We start from the raw sequence: 19,305 nt of genomic DNA on the forward strand, positions 1-19,305 counted from the left end.
ACCTTTAATGTTAAAGAGTTAAAGAAGAGAGACGAGTGAAGAGTTTCCCCTCTTCCCTCTGTTTTCTCCTCTTAACGTGGAGTTTCTGCTGAGAGCCCACCTGGTCTCCTCCACGCAGCAGGCAGCGTGAAGGACGGGGACGGGGAGGACGGCGGGGGGGGGGTTTGACACCTGGCGGCGTCTTGCAGATTAATGTGTGAAGCAGCGGAGCCGGCGGGCGGCCGCACATAAACACACAGAAATGAGTCAGTTAGCCGTTAACAGGCCGCTCAGCTCGCCTCCCAGACGGAGCGGGAGCCTGAATACTGATGTGCTCACGTCCGCCGCTCATCATGATCTGCAGCGGGAGGAATAAAAGTCCAACATCACAGAGCGACGAGGGGCTTGTTGACACCTGACACACTCCAGTTTATCCTGCACTGATTTCAGCGCTCTGTAAATGGAAGTGTTTTTTCTCAGAGAACGGTTGCTGCTGCGTGGACGTTACCTGAGCACTTAGTGTGCATTCAGCTGCTCACTGCTCTCTGTTAGCTGCACTCTGTTAGCTGCACTCTGTTAGCTGCTCTCTGTTAGCCGCTCTCTGTTCATTGCTCTCTGTTCATTGCTCTCTGTTAGCTGCTCTCTGTTAGCTGCACTCTGTTAGCTGCACTCTGTTAGCTGCTCTCTGTTAGCCGCTCTCTGTTCATTGCTCTCTGTTCATTGCTCTCTGTTAGCTGCTCTCTGTTAGCTGCACTCTGTTAGCTGCACTCTGTTAGCTGCTCTCTGTTAGCCGCTCTCTGTTCATTGCTCTCTGTTCATTGCTCTCTGTTAGCTGCTCTCTGTTAGCCGCTCTCTGTTAGCTGCACTCTGTTAGCCGCTCTCTGTTAGCCGCTCTCTGTTAGCCGCTCTCTGTTAGCTGCTCTCTGCTCACTGCTCTCTGTTAGCCGCTCTCTGTTAGCCGCTCTCTGTTAGCCGCTCTCTGTTAGCCGCTCTCTGTTTGCTGCTCTCTGTTAGCCGCTCTCTGTTAGCCGCTCTCTGTTAGCCGCTCTCTGTTTGCTGCTCTCTGTTAGCTGCTCTCTATTAGCCGCTCTCTGCTCACTGCTCTCTGTTAGCTGTTCTCTGTTAGCTGCTCTCTGTTACCCGCTCTCTGTTAGCTGCTCTCTGTTAGCTGCTCTCTGTTAGCTGCTCTCTGTTAGCTGCTCTCTGTTAGCCGCTCTCTGTTAGCCGCTCTCTGTTAGCTGCTCTCTGTTAGCAGCTCTCTGTTAGCCGCACTCTGTTAGCCGCTCTCTGTTAGCCGCTCTCTGTCAGCTGCTCTCTGTCAGCTGCTCTCTGTTAGCCGCTCTCTGTTAGCTGCTCTCTGTCAGCTGCTCTGTTAGCCGCTCTCTGTTTGCTGCTCTCTGTGAGCTGCTCTCTGTTAGCTGCTCTCTGTTCGCCGCTCTCTGTTAGCTGCACTCTGTTAGCCGCTCTCTGTTGGCTGCACTCTGTTAGCCGCTCTCTGTTAGCCGCTCTCTGTTAGCTGCTCTCTGTTAGCCGCTCTCTGTTAGCCGCTCTCTGTTAGCTGCTCTCTGTTGGCTGCACTCTGTTAGCCGCTCTCTGTTACCCGCTCTCTGTTAGCTGCTCTCTGCTCACTGCTCTCTGTTAGCCGCTCTCTGTTAGCCGCTCTCTGTTAGCCGCTCTCTGTTAGCAGCTCCCTGTTAGCCGCTCTCTGTTAGCTGCTCTCTGTTAGCTGCTCTCTGTTAGCCGCTCTCTGTTTGCTGCTCACTGTTAGCCGCTCTCTGTTAGCCGCTCTCTGTTAGCTGCTCTCTGCTCACTGCTCTCTGTTAGCTGCACTCTGTTAGCCGCTCTCTGTTAGCTGCACTCTGTTAGCCGCTCTCTGTTAGCCGCTCTCTGTTAGCCGCTCTCTGTTTGCTGCTCTCTGTTAGCCGCTCTCTGTTAGCTGCTCTCTGTTAGCCGCTCTCTGTTAGCCGCTCTCTGTTAGCCGCTCTCTGTTAGCTGCTCTCTGTTAGCCGCTCTCTGTTAGCCGCTCTCTGTTAGCCGCTCTCTGTTAGCCGCTCTCTGTTAGCCGCACGCTCAGGATGATGGATTCAGTTTTTTGCTCGTTCTCTCTGAAGTCATTTATCTGAATGGTGCTGATGAACTGTGTTATCTTTACTCTGACAGCTCTGTTAGATGTCTCTGTCAGTCCGTCTCTCTGCGTCTGGATTGATTGTTTTTGTTGATATAAATGAGCTGCAGCAGTTTGGAGGTTAAAGGAACAACAGGGAGTTTGTCTGTCAGGAGCAGTCGTGTGGTTTAAGCGTTAATAAACATGTCGAGGTCAAAGTCTGGGGACGACCTGCTCCCTGTGACGACAATCTTTAAAGGCAGAGATGCAAAGATATCTTAAACCGGTTCAACTTGTGCTTTAAAAGATTAGAGAATAGTGAATGAAATTATTCTCTACTGATCTGAGGTTCAGGAGGTGAAATTTAACGCTCAGATTCGGATTATTAAACGTAAAAAGCTGATAATCAAAAGGTTTAATAAGTTGCACAACAACCTTCTGCAAATATTAAGCAAAACAGACATTCACCATTACAACTGGATGCTAATTTTACACACACTTACATACATGTTGTCCAGATTTGACTAATCTACCTTCTATAGTTTAATAAACTCCCCTCTGGAAGGGTTTTCAGAACAGATACTTCGGACAACTCAAGTCTCCTTCTTTACCTTTATTGCACACATCAAACGCACACTTGCCTACCGACACTCTGTGGTTAGAAGTTGTTTGACTCTTAGTTAGGTTGTAAACCTGCAATATAAGCACAGAACACAACTCAAAATTAACCAACATAAGTTTACATTCATTCTTGTTTGAAACATCAGCACTGCCAGTATACAGTTACTCACCGACAAGGCGTACCAGTCCTGACGCTTAACCATGTGAAAATGAAACTAAAAGGATTAACTACACTTTTTGGTAAGCCCTGCCCACTCCACACACACACACAGTTGGGAGACCAGGATACTCCAATCAAATAAAGCCATGTTCAACTCTCAAGAAGACATCTATCACTAAACAGAAACATGGTTGCAATCAATCAATCAATCAATTTTTATTTGTGTAGCGCCAAATCAGAACAAACGTTATCTCAAGACGCTTTTACAAACAGAGCAGGTCTAGACCACACTATGTCAAATTATGAACAGAGACCCAACACCAAGACAGGATCAGACTCAGTCTGACCCCACCTTAATCCATCATGAGCATTGCACATCGCAGTATTTAGCTAGTTACAGTGGAGAGGACAAACTTCCTTTTAACAGGCAGAAACCTCCAGCAGGACCAGACTCATGTTAGACAGCCATCATGCCTCGACTGAGTTGGGTCTGGAAAGACAGATAGAGGGGAGTAGGAGAGAGAGGTGATAGTGATGAGACGAGTCGTAGAAGCTGTTGCCGCTGGAGTCCAGCACGTCCGTATCAGCTGGAGTCCAGATCGTCCGCAGCAGGAGGACGTCTACGGCAGCTCAGAGGAATCTACGAGACAATGGAGCTCAGGGACTCCAGAAAGGTCTATGGTTAGTAACTTTAATGGGACAGGCAGAGTTAAAGTAAGTGATGAGGGGGTTGGGGGGAAGAGGGTGAGCTAGGATCCCAGTGTGTCAGTGTGCCAGTTCCCCCGGCAGTCTTGCAACTGCTGTAAAGTTATACACATGTAATAAGGATGTAAGTTAGAGTGGTCGGTTAGATTGCTTCTGCAAAACTTCTGCAAATGAAGAGCGTAAAGGATGACCGTGTCCGGTCCGTCTCCTGAATGAACCTGATTAATAACACAACAGACGGAGTATTCGTGGCGGCAGGGGACGAGCAGCTTCTCATGCACATCGTGTAAAAACACAACTCTCTGCAGAGAGATGTCCGTGAACTCCTGCACGCTCTCTAGCTTTGAATAGAAACACGTATCAGTGATGTTTCTGACAGACGGCCAAATCACAGCAGATCCGTGTCCGGTCCGTCTCCGATCCGTCACAGCACCGGATCTGATAGGTTTCTACCTTTCTCCTCGTTCATGCTCAGCCTTCACGAGGAGAGGAGGAGGAGGAGAATCCTTCATTCAGTGATTACAGCGGGAAAACCTCGGTCACATGACTCCAGCTGTCCGGCGGTCCTGCTCCGTGCTGCGTTCTGAAAACACACCGGTGGGTGTTGGCAGATCGGACACGGTGGGTCTGGTGGAAGTCTGATGTAACTCTGAAGTGGTTTAGCTCTCTCAGTTATCTGTTGGCTTCAAAACAAGAACTTAAATCAGAGCTTTAGTTTGCTGCATTCACCCCAAACGACTTTGCAGCCATCGCAGCTCCTGACTGAAACACTTCCCCTCTTTCTGCACATGTTCGTCACGTCGGTCACAGAACAACCTCTTCATATTTAAGAACAGAAGCAGGATGAGTCATGAATGATGAAGTCCTCTTTATGCAAACTTCAGATTAAAGGTTGAAGTGTTTGTTTCCTCTAACGTCTCTCTCTCTCTCTCTGTCCCCCTGCAGACATCGAGCTGCTGGCCGCCTGCAGAGAGGAGTTCCACCGCCGGCTCAAAGTTTACCACGCCTGGAAGTCAAGGAACAAGAAGAGGAACACGGAGACGGAGCAGCGGGTGCCCAAATCCATCACTGATTACGGTACGAGGTGACGACACATCCCAGCCGGGCGAGCCTGCGGGCTTATTTAAAGATCTTTGTCTGATTCTCTTTCTCCATCCTGAGCAGAGGAAACATCCTCAACAGGTGTGCTGAGATTAAAACTGAGCTCTGCTTTTTGAAGAGCTTTGAAAAGTTCCTGATGGACAGGACGAGACGCCTCTGATGCATTTTAGATTCGGGGTTTAAGATTCGGAGGAGCCGCTGTGTGTCAGGGTTCATCTTTAATCAGAGGAGCACACAAAGCTTCCGGACTGATTTCAGAAGCAGTTTTTTTATTTGGCTCAGACTTTGAGACGCTCTCCGATGTGTGGAGCAGACGTTATCTGACAGCTCGGCTCGTGTTGTTCTGTCTGTCACAGTCCACAGCTTCAGTGACACAAGATGGAGCGGAGGACCGGAGACCAGGGGAGTTAGAAGTGACAAAAGGCCTCGGCCCAGAATTTAAACCAGAACCTCTCAGTTCATATTAAACCTCTTCTCCACCGGAGCAGCAGAAACCCAGAGAGGGGTCAGAGTCTGCAGGAGGGAGAGTTTGAGGAGTAGATTCAAAACCTCATTTAGAAACTTCAGTTCAAAACGAAACCAGTAAACACGAACAGACAGGTGAGCTCAGAGACGACGCACAATGAAGCACCAGCAGGGGGCGACTCAGGGAGAACGTTACAAACGTCTTAGTTGATTAATTGCCTCCGTTATGTATTTACCAAAGAGTTAAAGGTGACATATCACGCTTTTGTCATCAACATATATTGGTCTAAGAGGTCCCCAAAACATGTCTTTAAAGTTTATTGCTCATAAAAACTCTTTGAAATCAGATTCTGGTCTGCCTGTAAACCCCTCTTTTTCAGCCCTGCTCAGAACAGGCTGTTTTCTGTGTCTGTGCCTTTAAATGAGAATGAGCTCTCTGACCACGCCCCCTCAGGAAGTGGGTGTGGCCTCGGCCGTCCAGCACGTTGATCTAATGTTACATGTTGGCTGAATATACACGGCTGCTCACAGACCCGCGTTACTTCAACCCTCTGAATCTGATCCAGAATCTGATCCTGACGGAGAGGCGCCTGCAGCAGGACCTTTCTGAACCATTGGTCACAGATTTAGTGTTTCTTGTTGTTTTATTTGTCAGCATGTCCACGTGTGTCTTGGTACACAGCTACCAACATGTAGCTATGTGGCTATGCTAACTAGCGCTAGCACTTTTCCATGAAAACTAAAAATCATCCACTAGATCTTCAAATCTGCAGACGTGGGGAGTCAAAGCGACCTCTGCCAGAAAGCCAGCAGGACCTTTTATGAAGAACAGGGGCAGAATGGATTCTTTGACTTTTCAGGGGGTTTGTAGACAGGGACACAGATTTCAGGTAGAGAACCATTAAAAAGTCCATTTTGCATGATATGTCACCTTTAATGTCTTCAATTTATACTTCCACATCTTCGTTAACACAGTTTGATCTTCACTCTGTGGATGATGGTCCTGATGATTAGCTTTAGTCCCAAAAACAGCTCCTAGATCACCTGGTCTAGCCTCCACCTCCCTGATCACAATGGTGTCTAAGTTTTTGAACTGTGTCGTGTAAAGATGGGCGACTGCCACCTTCAAAATAAAAGCACAGCTTAAACTTTGAACCATGACCTATGATTCAATTTGAATCCTGATTTTTGGTTCACTCACAATTCTCTAACGATTTTCAAGGAAACTGGATTGAACTCAAAATTGAAATAACTATTATTTTATTTCAATTCTCATTTTTCATTTTTATTCATTTAATTTGATGCTCAGACCAAGATCACATGGTACGGAGCCACAGAACATAAATTACAAATAACAAACATTCTAATGATGACACACGGCATGTTTGAAGTACAGTCATGGCCAAAAGTTTTGAGAATGACACAAATATTAAATTTTCACAAAGTCTGCTGCTTCAGGGTTTTTAGGTGTTTTTGTCAGATGTTTCTATGGTATAATGAAATACAATTAGAAGCATTTCATAAGTATCAAAAGCTTTTATTGAGAATTACACAGAATTCATGCAATAAGTCAATATTTGCAGTGTTGACCCTTCTTTTTCAAGACCTCTGCAATTCTCCCTGGCATGCTGTCAATCAACTTCTGGACCAAATCCTGACTGATGGCAGTCCATTCTTGCATAATCAATGCTTGGAGTTTGTCAGAATTTGTGGGTTTTTGATTGTCCACCCGCCTCTTGAGGATTGACCACAAGTTCTCAATGGGATTAAGATCTGGGGAGTTTCCTGGCCAAGGGCCCAAAATCTTAATGTTTTGTTCCCCGAGCCATTTTGTTATGACTTTTGCTTTATGGCAAGGTGCTCCATCATGCTGGAAAAGGCATTCTTCATCACCAAACTGCCCTTGGATGGTTGGGAGAAGTTGCTCTCGGAGGACGTTCTGGTACCATTCTTTATTCATGGCTGTGTTTTTAGGCAAGATTGTGAGAGAGCCCACTCCCTTGACCGAAAAGCAACCCCACACATGAATGGTCTCAGGATGCTTCACTGTTGGCAAGAGACAGGACTGATGGTAGCGCTCACCTGGTCTTCTCCGAACAAGCCTTCCTCCAGATGCCCCAAACAATGGGAAAGGGGATTCACCAGAGAAAATGACTTTACCCCAGTCCTCAGCAGTCCAGTCCCTGTACCTTCTGCAGAATATCAGTCTGTCCCTGATGTTTTTACTGGAGAGAAGTGGCTTCTTTGCTGCCCTCCTTGACACCAGGCCTTCCTCCAAAAGTCTTCGCCTCACTGTGCGTGCAGATGCACTCACACCTGCCTGCTGCCATTCCTGAGCAAGCTCTGCACTGGTGGTGGTCCGATCCCGCAGCTGTAACACCTTCAGGAGACGGTCCTGGCGCTTGCTGGACTTTCTTGGGCGCCCTGGAGCCTGTTTGGCAACAATTGAACCTCTCCCCTTGAAGTTCTTGATAATTCGATAGACGGTTGACTGAGGTGCAATCTTACTCGCTGCTATAAACTTCCCTGTTAGGCCCTTTTTGTGCAATGCAATGATGGCTGCACGTGTTTCCTTGCAGGTAACCATGGCTAACAGATGAGGAACAATGGTGTCATGCACCATCTTCCTTTTAAAGTGTCCAGTCACTCAATCATGACAGATTGATCCCCAGCCTTGTCCTCATCAACACCCACACCTGTGTTAATGTGTGTGACACCTGTGTGTCATTGAAATGATGTTAGCTGGTCCTTTTGTGGCAGGGCTGAAATGCAGTGGAAATGTGTTTTTGGTGATAAAGTTCATTTTCAAGGCAAAGAGGGACTTTGCAATTAATTGCAGTTGAACTGATCACTCCTCATAACATTCTGGAGTATATGCAAATTGCCATTATAAAAACTGAAACAGCAGACTTTGTGAAAATGTAATATTTGTGTCATTCTCAAAACTTTTGGCCATGACTGTACAACAGATCTTACTCAAACAAAGGAAGGACATTCTTCAGAAGAGCTCCTAACTTACAGATCAGTTTTATCTGATTGCTAAAGTAGAATTAATTTTTTTTCAGAATCTTGCAAAAAAAACTAAAATCAGCGTACAAAAATACTTTGTTGGAAAATTTCAGAACGATTCTAGAGAAATGGAAAGTGAAGGATTCAGGGTTTTATATGTGAGCCGTCTTCTAAATGTTCACACCTTTAAAGAACAGGTTGTAATATCTTCATCATGTCATCAAGACTTCAGGGGAGTATGTTTGTATGTGTTCACACTGAGAACTGAAGAATGTGATGTATTTCTTGTCTCATCTGTTTTCCATCATTTTGTCACATTAAAGGGGAGTTCCTGTTTTTGAACCTGATCTTAGTTTTTCATGTTGGAGGCTGAATTAAAAAGGCTAACACAGGTCCATTTTTAAAAACAGCAGAACTCCCCTTTAAGTGTGTCCTCCTCCTCATCATGGTCTGTATAACTCATGTTTGTTTACGTGTGATGAACTCACCAGTTTCCTCTGTTGCTGTCGTGTTGCATCACGATGTCCTGCAGAGTCCGTCTGTGTAACCTGCATGTTTACTTTCAGATCATTCACCTCCTGTGAAAAAAGCATGTAAGTGCTCCTCCAGTGTGTAACCCTGCTACTAACCTGCAGAGCTACATCCTGCTTATTAACCCCTCCACTCCCACACCTCAAACTCTGACCTCCTCGGCCCCCCGCTCCACACGGGATCTCTGCCGGCCTCGGTCTCGGGTTCGGGTTCGGCCTTTCTGCTGCTCGGTTTTTAAGGAACAGTTGGTGGAGGAGGGTGCATGTGTGTGTTGAGATGTGTTTGGTGCAGCGGTGCCAGCTGTATGAGGGTTTGATAAATCCTGTGAGCTCTTCGAGGTGTTATTGATCCTCCCACACGGGGAAGGAGAGAGGGGGACAGAGGGCTTTCTTTTCCTCGGCGGTGGATGACGGTGTCTCGACCGTGGCGGGAGAAAGCTGCTGCGCCCGCTAATGAGGGAGAGGGATGATGTAAAGAGATGTCGTCACTCAGGCAGCGAGCAGACGCCTCACTCCATTTAGTCCGGACTTCATGAAGACTTTAGAGACACAAGAAGCACCAAATCCCAACAAACCTTCTCCTCAGACTCTTTCCAAAAAGAGCCGGTCTAGACCGTCCTCTATGTTCTATTATTAACAAAGACCCCAACATCAAGACCGGATCAGATCCAGTCCCATCTTCCAGACAGGACTCAGTCTGATCTCATCTTAATCCACCATGAGCAGAGCACTTTGCAGCATTTAGCAAGTTACAGTGGCAAGGACAAACTTCCTTTAACAGGCAGAAACCTCCAGCAGGACCAGACTCATGTTAGACACACATCTGCTGAGACCGTGTTGGAGAGAGGGATAGAGGGAGATGAAGAGAGAGAGAGAGATGATAGTGGGGAGATGGATAGTAGTAGTTGTAGCAGCTGGAGTCTGGACCACGTCCACAGCAGCAGAGATCCAGAGGAACCTACGAGACAAGGGAGCTCAGGGACTCCAGAAAGGTCTAAGAAAAGAGAGAAGAGAGGGAGACCAGAAGAAAGAAAAAGAGGAGGATAAATGGGGAAGGAATGACAGAAGGAAAGGAGGGGATGAGAAAAGGAGACGTAAAGGATGAAGAAACATGGAAACAACAGAGAGAAAGAAAGAAAGAAAGAAAGAAAGAAAGAAAAAGGAATGAAAGGAATAAAAGAGAGAATAAAATAAGGAAGGAAAGAAAGAAGGAATGTAAGAAAGGAAAAGGAAAGAGGAACGAAAGAAGAAAGGAAAGAAAGTAAAGAAAGAAAGAAAGAAAGAAAGAAAGAAAGAAGGAAGGAAGGAAGTAATGGAAAAGAAAGGAAGAAAGAAAGAAAGAAAGAAAGGATGAATAACAGACCCCAAAAAGGAATCTACAGCAGAGATCCAGAGGAACCTACGAGACAAGGGAGCTCAGGGTCTCCAGAAAGGTCTATGGTTAGTAACTTTAATGGGACAGGAAGAGTTAAAGTGAGAGACAGGCAGAGAGAGGAGAGAGAGGGAAAGACAGGATCCCAGTGTGTCAGTCTAAGCCTATAGCAGCTTAACTAAGACCTGGTCCAAGCCTGATCCAGCTCTAACTATAAGCTTTATCAAAAAGGAAAGTTTGAAGCCTACTCTTAAAAGTAGAGAGGGTGTCTGCCTCCCGGACCCTGACAGGTAGATGATTCCAAAGGAGAGGGGCCTGATAACTGAAGGCTCTACCTCCCATACTACTTCTAGAGACTGTAGGTACGATGAGCAGGCCTGCATGTTGGGAGCGTAGTGGTCTAGAGGGGGGATAGGACACTATGAGCTCTTTAAGATATGAAGGTGTCTGATCATTAAGAGCTTTGGAGGATTTTAAATTCCGTTTCTTCCTTTATCTGGAAAGTGAAGACATATTTGTTGGCGTGATTTCTCTTCATGTTCTGGCCTCGTTGGACGTCAGTGTGAGGGCGCTGTTGGGTGGATGGCGTGTGTTGCTCTGAAACAGACGGGTTTTTAAAGAGTCCAGACTCTCATTTTAACAAGGTGTCGAGTCTCAGGGTCCGTTTGAATCTCTTCAAATTTAAAAAGACGCTTCCTCTTGTTTCTTGGGAATCTCTGTTCTTCAGGAGATTTCATCCTGATGTACTTCCTGTTTCAAACCGGATCAAAGAGACTTTTTAAAATGAGCTTTTCTCCTTTTTGATCCTGTAGAGAGTTCCCTCAATCCGCCCCGCTCCTTACTACCCGCTCCCCTTCGTAGGAAGATGTAAACAATGAATGTTTTCATGTTTCATCTGAGTGAGTCAACCCCGTCACAAACATCCGCCCCCCTTCACGTCTCCCTGATTCCTCCCCTCATCGTCAGCAGCGTCCCGGTCTCTGCTGACCCCCCTCTAACAGCAGGACTCAAACATGGAGGCCTGGGAGCGGGTCTTATTATTCACAGCTGATCTGAGAGCAGCTGAGCGGGGCTTCATGTTTACATGCAAACTTCACCTTCATCATCATCATCACATCATGTGATGATGATGATGATGAAGGTGAAGTCTAACATGAATCAGGCTTAAAGCGGCGGTCTGCATGTAAACACGGTCCCTGACTCCTGATTGGTTGAAATCATCCTTACAAGGTGCCTAACTTGTTCCCGTCCAATCAACAGCCCAGCAGAACCCGGCCCCGCCCATCCCGGCCCGGCAGTACGAGGTGGCCATGAACCGGCAGCAGCGCTACTTCCGCATCCCGTTCATCCGGCCGGGCGACCAGTACAAAGACCCGCAGAACAAGAAGAAGGGCTGGTGGTACGCTCACTTCGACGGGCCCTGGATCGCCCGGCAGATGGAGCTGCACCCGGATAAACACCCCATCCTGCTGGTGGCGGGTGAGTACTGCAGGGGGGGGAGGGTGGGGAGGTGAAAAGAGGAGGAGGAGGGAAAGAGAGAGGAACGATGAAAAGATGGAGGCCTTAGGAAGGCGGTGAAGGGATGATGAGACGTGGAGGGAGGGATTACAGGATGGAGGGAAAGAGGCAGCCGTTTACTGTAAAAGGAGGATGAAGTGCAGAGTGATGGAGGTGGAAGTTAACGTCCTCATTGCTCTGATGGAGTGGTTGCTCAATTGATGACATCACCAGTTGGAGAATCTCCATAAAAGGGCAAAAGTGTTGTTTTACAAAGAGAGTCCTTTGATGCTCCTTAAGGTGACATATTCTGCTCTTCTTCATCAACATATATTGGTCTAAGAGGTCCCCACAACATGTCTTTAAAGTTTATTGCTCATAAAAACACTGAAGTCAGATTCTGGTCTGCCTGTAAACCCCTCTTTTTCAGCCCTGCTCAGAACAGGCTGTTTTCTGTGTCTGTGCCTTTAAATGAGAATGAGCTCTCTGACCCCGCCCCCTCAGGAAGTGGGTGTGGCCTCGGCTGTCCAGCACGTTGATCTAATGTTTCCATGTTGGCTGAATATACACGGCTGCTCACAGACCCGCGTTACTTCAACCCTCTGAATCTGATCCAGAATCTGATCCTGACGGAGAGGCGCCTGCAGCAGGACCTTTCTGAACCATTGGTCACAGATTTAGTGTTTCTTGTTGTTTTATTTGTCAGTATGTCGACGTGTGTCATGGTACACAGCTACCAACATGTAGCTATGTGGCTATGCTAACTAGCGCTAGCACTTTTCCATGAAAACTAAAAATCATCCACTAGATCTTCAAATCTGCAGACGTGGGGAGTCATAGCGACCTTTGTGTTTATTAAGACAGCCTACAACTAGCATGCCTCCCTCCTAAGCTCCTTGTTAGCACACATGTGTGCAGGGAATGAAAATCGGAGGAGGGGTTGAGTTGTATTTTATACAGTCTATGGGCTGAACAAGCTCCGAGCTCTGACTTCCTGTTACAGACCGGATGGCGTTGTGACGTATGAAAAACACTGAAAACTGAAACGGCTGGTTTCAGCACACATTTACAGAAAGGTGGAGAAATCAGAACAGGGGCAGAATGGAGTCTTTGACTTCTCAGGGGGTTTGTAGACAGGGACACAGATTTCAGGGAGAGAACCATTAAAAAGTCCATTCTGCAGGATATGTCACCTTTAAGATTTAAACTGTAGTTGTGTCCTGAGCTCCTCCAGGTGTTAATGTCCGGTGTACCTGAGCTAAACCTGGACCATGTGTCCTCTCACAGGGAAGGACGACATGGAGATGTGCGAGCTGAGTCTGGAGGAGACGGGCCTCTCCAGGAAACGCGGCGCCGAGATCCTCCCCCGGCAGTTCGAGGAGATCTGGGAGCGCTGCGGCGGGATCCAGTACCTCCGCAGTGCCATCGAGAGCCGGCAGGCGCGACCCACCTACGCCACGGCCATGCTGCAGAGCATGTTCAAGTGACGGGGGCCCGGGGCCGGGGCCTCGCACCGCAAACAAAGGGACAAACGCACCAGCTACCTGACACAGATGGTGTCACACGTGTGAGCGCACTGCAGCAGGTTCTGACTGGCATTGAGCGATTCTCTCCCTTTTGTTTTTCTTTCTTTCTTTACTTTGCTGGCTTCAGTTCCTCAGAGAGGGGGGAGGGGGGGGGGGGGTTGTTTTGTTGAACCCTATGCAGAAATCACTAAATTATCACATCCAAGGAGTTCTCCTCTCTGTAACCTTCTGCGAGTCTAACGACGAGGCCTTAACACTACTTTAACAGGGTTTAATCGCCGGGAGTAGGACTTGATTCTTTGTTCAGCGCCGCCTCCCCGAACATCTTAATTCCTTTGTAATTCTCCTGATTACGACACTGAAGTCTCGCCGGTGTGTCGCTTCATCCTAACAGCTAGCTGGTGACCCCTCCCCGATGTTAAACCTGCTGTTTACATTGTCTCCATGTGGTTCTTTCAGGGCGCTCGCACAAGGAGCCGTCACCGTGAGGCCGAGCTGCACAAGTGTCAGATTCTCCCACTTCCTGTTTGCTAAATCTTCCTCTTTTTCTTTCCAACCGAATGTAACCTGAGACCTCGTTGATTGGTTCATGTAGTGATTCCTCTCCTCCTCGTCACGTGTGATTAAACGCGTACATTAATGAGAAAACGTTCCAGACCAGACGTCGAGCCCCGCTGAGGGGTTCTGGCGGCCCGAGCGATAATCCAGCTCTGTGATTCGTTGGTGTTTTTTTTCTTGTGGTCTGCGTTTCTGAAGCGAAGCAGAAAATGTGAAATAATTATGCAACTCCTCGTGGGCTGTTTGAGAACAGATCAGCGCTGCAAAAAAAAAACTCAGTCATGCCATCTTCAGCATCCCTTCAGATTAACTTTCAACACGAGGAAACAATTTGCCAATGCAGTGATTCCTCAGACAGGGTCACGCTCTCATCGATTCTCCTCACAGTCGATCACAGTCCAAATCACGCAGGATCGGACGTTGTTGTTGTTAGCTGTACGATGCACTGGTACTCATCCTTGAACTGGAACCTTCTTATAACACTGAATAGTTTCTATACAGCGGGTGCAGCTCGTACAGGAAACGGCGACACGCTAACTGGAATGTGAACGTTATTTTTCAGAGAGCGGTTTCTACTCGTGGCTCGAGCAGGAGAAGCAATAAATCAAAGCTCGGAGGTTTAAGAGACAATCTGCTGCTCCGTTCACCTGATGCCAAGTCTGTTCCTGAGCTTTCTGTCTTTCACTCTCTTCTTCTGTACCACCAACGATGACTTAGATTCTCCGTGGATCACCTTCCTCAGCGGTATTAAGACGCAGGAACACAACCGATCATTGAACCCAGAACGACAGAAAGCTAAACTGGGAGGTTCAACCCCAAAAATATAAATCCCAATCTTTAAAAATTACTTATTGTATCTTTAATCTGATCATCCAATCAACCAAATTGCACCTCATTCAGACCCGGGTGATCTGAGGTGTTCTCCTGTCTGTTCAGAAGCTTAATGCCGGCTGTGAAGGTGCCACGTTCGGAGCTCTGTCCACCATTAGGTCTACCACTGAGTCCTGAGCTGGAAGTCTTTCCTGTGACGTTAAAGAAACTGTCCTGCATTTGCTACGATCTGTTCCTCTCCACACATTACAATCATTCCTCGGGAAGCACTGCCTTTGTCCACTCTGTCGTTTTTCTAACGCTGATCTCTCTAACAGATGAATAAATGCATTCCATGTTTCACTCACCTCTCCGCTCCTTCTTTCACCTCAGTGTGGAGTCACAAACACGCACCTTTACGGGCACATGGTAGAACCTGGAGTTCAGTATGAGAAGGGTTCTGGTCTCTAGTCTGTAGTCTGAGGAGTATCCACCAATCAGGTGTCAGCAGGAAGAACAGTCTGTATGGAGAGCAACAGCAGGTGTTCTAGAATTCTGACATCATCAAAGACAGAATTCCAGAATTCTGTCTTTGATGATGTCAGAGTTCTGTCTTTGATGATGTCAGAATTCTTTCTTTGATGATGTCAGAATTCTGTCTTTGATGTCAGAATTCTGTCTTTGATGATGTCAGAATTCTGTCTTTGATGATGTCAGAATTCTGAGAACAAATGGAACATTCCATGAAGAAGGTCAGAGCTAAAGAAACATCAGTGTCTCTAATCCTCTTTCATAGACCTCCATTCAACAAACAAACATTGTAGACGTAGTTTTCTTCTCCTCTTGAGGACAGACCTGACAAAGCTTTTTACTTTCAGCTACAACTAACCTGTAATTACAGATTCTGATTCAGAGACATGTTGAATCTGGATCTCAGGGTCTGGGTTTTAGTCTGAGAAGGGGTTCTAGTCTCTGTCTGTTAGTCTGAGTAGTATCCACCAATCAGGTGTCAGCAGGAAGAACAGTCTGTATGGAGAGCAACAGCAGGTGTTCTAGAATTCAAGAATTCTGTCTTATATGATGTCATAATTCTGTCTTTGATGATGTCAGAGTTCTGTCTTTGATGATGTCAGAATTCTGTCTTTGATGATGTCAGAGTCCTGAGAACAAATGGAACATTCCATGAAGAAGGTCAGAGCTAAAGAAACATCAGTGTCTCTAATCCTCTTTCATAGACCTCCATTCAACAAACAAACATTGTAGACGTAGTTTTCTTCTCCTCTTGAGGACAGACCTGACAAAGCTTGACTTTGGACTTTGGACTAATCTGCATCATGATGTTGTTATTTCAGCAAACTGAAGACCCGTTAATTACAAGAACATCACAAGAACATCAGTTTCTGTTTCAGGTTCATACCGCTGAAGGAAGCCAGAGGGAAGCCTCTGAGGAACTGTTTACAGTGAAACTGAGACTCTGTGGAACTGTTTACAGTGAAGCTGAGACTGATCAGAAACAGAAGAAAGGCTCTATCTGGGGGTTTTATGATCCAAGAAATGACAGTATTTACTATGAAGACATACCTGCAAAGGTAACAAAAATTCTTGTAATTAACCAGTCTTAAGTTTGATGAAGTAAGCCAGAGTGAAGACTCTGTAGCTTAATTATTACAGTGAAACTGAGACTGCAGGAAGCTGCTGCTTATCTGGAGGATGTAACGAATAAAGAAAGTGTTTTCTTTGCAGACATATCTAGAGACACTTTAAGTCTTCTTTGATCTGACCACATGGTCACATTTAAAGTTACTAACTGATGGAAAAGGAAGTCTTAAATATAAACAGTCAGTCTTAAAGGTATAATAATATATCGTCAGGCAATAGAGGATGGGTTTAAGACTGAATTCACCAACACAATGATGCTCGTTTGAAACAAGAACCTGAAAGAAAACTCTTTAAAGAAATAAAGAAAAACGTTGTCTCTTATTGAACACAGTTTGTATTTATACTACAGACTTCAACGACTATTTTACACATGAAATATGAAAAATCAAAATCACAGTTTGGTGGGTTTTCCCTCCGAAAGCAGCAGTAAACATCAGGAGATCTGTTGAATCTGAGACCCTGTTTACACTTGGTTTAATAATGTATGACGTCAGAGGACAGCGCTAAATAATATCACGTAGCTTTATGCTAGCTCTCTGCTGCTAGCTCTCTCTCAAAACAAATCAGAGGTTTGTCCAAAACCTGAAACAGAAATCTTGTTAATGTTCAAGGTTTTGAGAAGAGACTATCTCATAAAACTGGTATTTGTGGTGCTTTTATTTTGAAAGGATGCAAATGGTGGTGACGTTAAAGGAGTAAATTAAAACCATAAAAATAACAGTGAACATGTTGGATGGGTTGGTTCCTCCTGAAGAAGCAGAAGCTCGTACGTTGGCGACTCTCTGCCAGGAGAAGAGAGAGAGATCGTCCTCCAGTTTATTGATTATCTTATTTTATATTAATCAATAAAATTATTTGGTGGGATGTCGAGTTATCGGTGGATCCTCGACTGCTGCCACCATATCTGCACGCCTCTAATCAGCTACAGACGTGAGCGACGATGGCTAACATGGCGGACAGCGCCCTCTGCTGTTTAAAAAAGGTATCTATATTAATTTTTCATCGTATGTGTTCAGGATGTTATTTTACGAACACAGGTGTGGATAGCGATGATTCTCGATCATCAGGAGACATTTGAAAACAAAGTGTAAACACGGTCACAGGAAAGAAAGTAACAGTGATGGTCTATTTACACGAACTGTACAAGAAGACATGATGGCGAACAAAACCCAGAAACACGTTCATCATGGACGCGTCACGCTCTGTTGGAGACCGGTCCGAAGATGAAGAACTACAGCGGAGGTGTGATTCTCAAAGTTCAGTGAGTTCATGCTAAGACTGATCCAGGTTTGGAGACTACATGTGGCCTCTTCTTCCTGCTTTTAGAGAACGTCTGGTAGAAAAGTATCTAAAGTGCTGCGATGATCCTCAGAGTAAAAACCAGGTTAGAAAATATGAACATGGAGACGCCGACAGTGTTGATCCATGAGTTGACCACTTTGTTCCAGACATTAAAACCTCAACAGCTAGAACACGATTACACATAATCCTCTTCAGTTTCCCACAGACACTCCTGGTCCCTGCAGGATGAACCCGTAAGACTCTTGAGCTCCCCTGAGTTTTTCCCCTAGCACCACCGTAAGTTTGAAGTCCGTGCTGCTGAGCTGAAGTCCTGAACAGCAGCACCAAATCTGGTAGAACCGTTCGTGTTCCCGACCCGAAGACCCGTAGAGAGTTTCATCAACGATTTTAAAAACACGTACATCAGTCACAATCCCATCAGGCTAAGCTAATTAGCAATGTAAGCATGCTAATACAAAACACTTACAGGGTGAACATGGTAAACAAAAACCTGCGTAACATTAGCATGTTAGCATCGTCGCTGTGAGAATGTTGGCATGCTTCTGTTAGCATTTAGCTCAAAGCACCGTTTCAGTACAGCTAGCATAGCTACAGACATCCTGAACCTTTACGTTTAACTCCGTCTGTAAAGATGGAGCAAATAAAAACTGACACACTTCTTCTTTAGAAACACGGAACACTTTCACCTCTAAAGGGGCATTTCAACCACAGGGACTTTACCCCGGAACTATGTGCGTTTCGACCGGAGGACCCAGGGTCTAAATTTGGTTCAGGGGTAGATAATCTCCCCCCTAAAAAGCCCCTGCTAGGGGGTAGTACTTTTCAAAGGTCCCAGGACTTTCAGGGGGCGGGGCCTGCAATGCTGAACGTGTCTGATTGGTAGATTAACCTCAGTGTTTTTATTCCGCCCTCCGTCCACAATAACATCACACACATCTGTGATTCTCTTGATTTCTCTTTCTTTCATTAGTTTTTATTTGTTCTATCTTGTTTGTATGTGTGTGTACTTTTCAAAAGAAGAAGCTGTGATTCTCTTGATTTAGCAGCTTGTAACAGTAGTCTTCTCTCAGCCCACCGTGAATGAAACGTCTCTCCTCCCGGTGTTCCACTTTTAAAAGTGACCCTGTAAACTGGAGACCTTCAGCTGAACGTGTCAGTGTTTGTGGAGTTTACACAGCTGTTGAAACACAGAGGGAGTTCCTGGGAATGCAAACTAGTTTAGTTTTTATTAAGATTTCAAAATATCCTCATCAGATATTTAATGATGGTCTAAAGACGTTTATGAGGGATGCATCCGGCTGAGAGTCTCCAGTGAACAGGGTCGCCGTTTAAACCAAAACACCGGCCGATCTCTGCGATCACGGCTTTTTGAGTTCAAAAGGATTTTAAAGCCGTGTTGAAACGTCTTTGCTACTCGCGCTTATCTCCTCTCACGTGTTGATTCAGTGAATCCATCTGTGATGAAATATAGCACCATCTAAAACAGACCAGCTGAGTCTCTTCATGCTAACAGGCTAACTGTTGTGTTGCTCAGAATGATACCTGCCTGTCCGTCTGCTTCTATGGTGTCATCTGTCACCCGGGACTTCAGCCCGCGGTCCAAACGCAGACAACAATGGTGGACCAGGAACCTTTTAGTTCAGGGGGAAGTAGTTCTAGGGGCTAAAAGACTCTTGGTCCAAATGCACCTTAAGGAGCCTGCGAATCACGAGACACAGTTTCACCTTCATCTAAAAGGACACACACACAGAAGTCAGGGACCAGCCTTGTTTCTATCATCACTACTGAAGCTGAAGAAAAGAGATCCTTGAGTTCAGTCCAAACAGAAGATCCGGTGTGAAGCAGGTCGGGGTCTTTGGGTTGTGTCTGGGTTCTCTACGCTGTAAACAAACCTAAACAAAGACAGA

At 46.0% G+C, this 19,305-nt stretch overlaps 1 protein-coding gene across 3 annotated transcripts in view; it reads left to right on the top strand.

Moving 5' to 3' along the window:
* Positions 1-14,804, top strand: part of LOC117809370 (unconventional myosin-VI-like) — a 30,212-nt gene extending 15,408 nt beyond the window's left edge. For all 3 annotated transcript variants that reach the window (XM_034678928.1, XM_034678930.1, XM_034678931.1), the window contains 3 exons: positions 4,515-4,646; positions 11,307-11,525; positions 12,831-14,804. In XM_034678928.1, coding sequence (XP_034534819.1) covers positions 4,515-4,646; positions 11,307-11,525; positions 12,831-13,030 — 551 coding nt within the window. In that variant the 3' untranslated portion in view covers positions 13,031-14,804. The remainder of the gene's footprint in view (positions 1-4,514; positions 4,647-11,306; positions 11,526-12,830) is intronic.
* Positions 14,805-19,305: the final 4,501 nt, after the last annotated feature.

Source organism: Notolabrus celidotus, unplaced genomic scaffold, assembly GCF_009762535.1.
Source record: "Notolabrus celidotus isolate fNotCel1 unplaced genomic scaffold, fNotCel1.pri scaffold_262_arrow_ctg1, whole genome shotgun sequence".
Taxonomy (NCBI): Eukaryota; Metazoa; Chordata; class Actinopteri; order Labriformes; family Labridae; genus Notolabrus; species Notolabrus celidotus.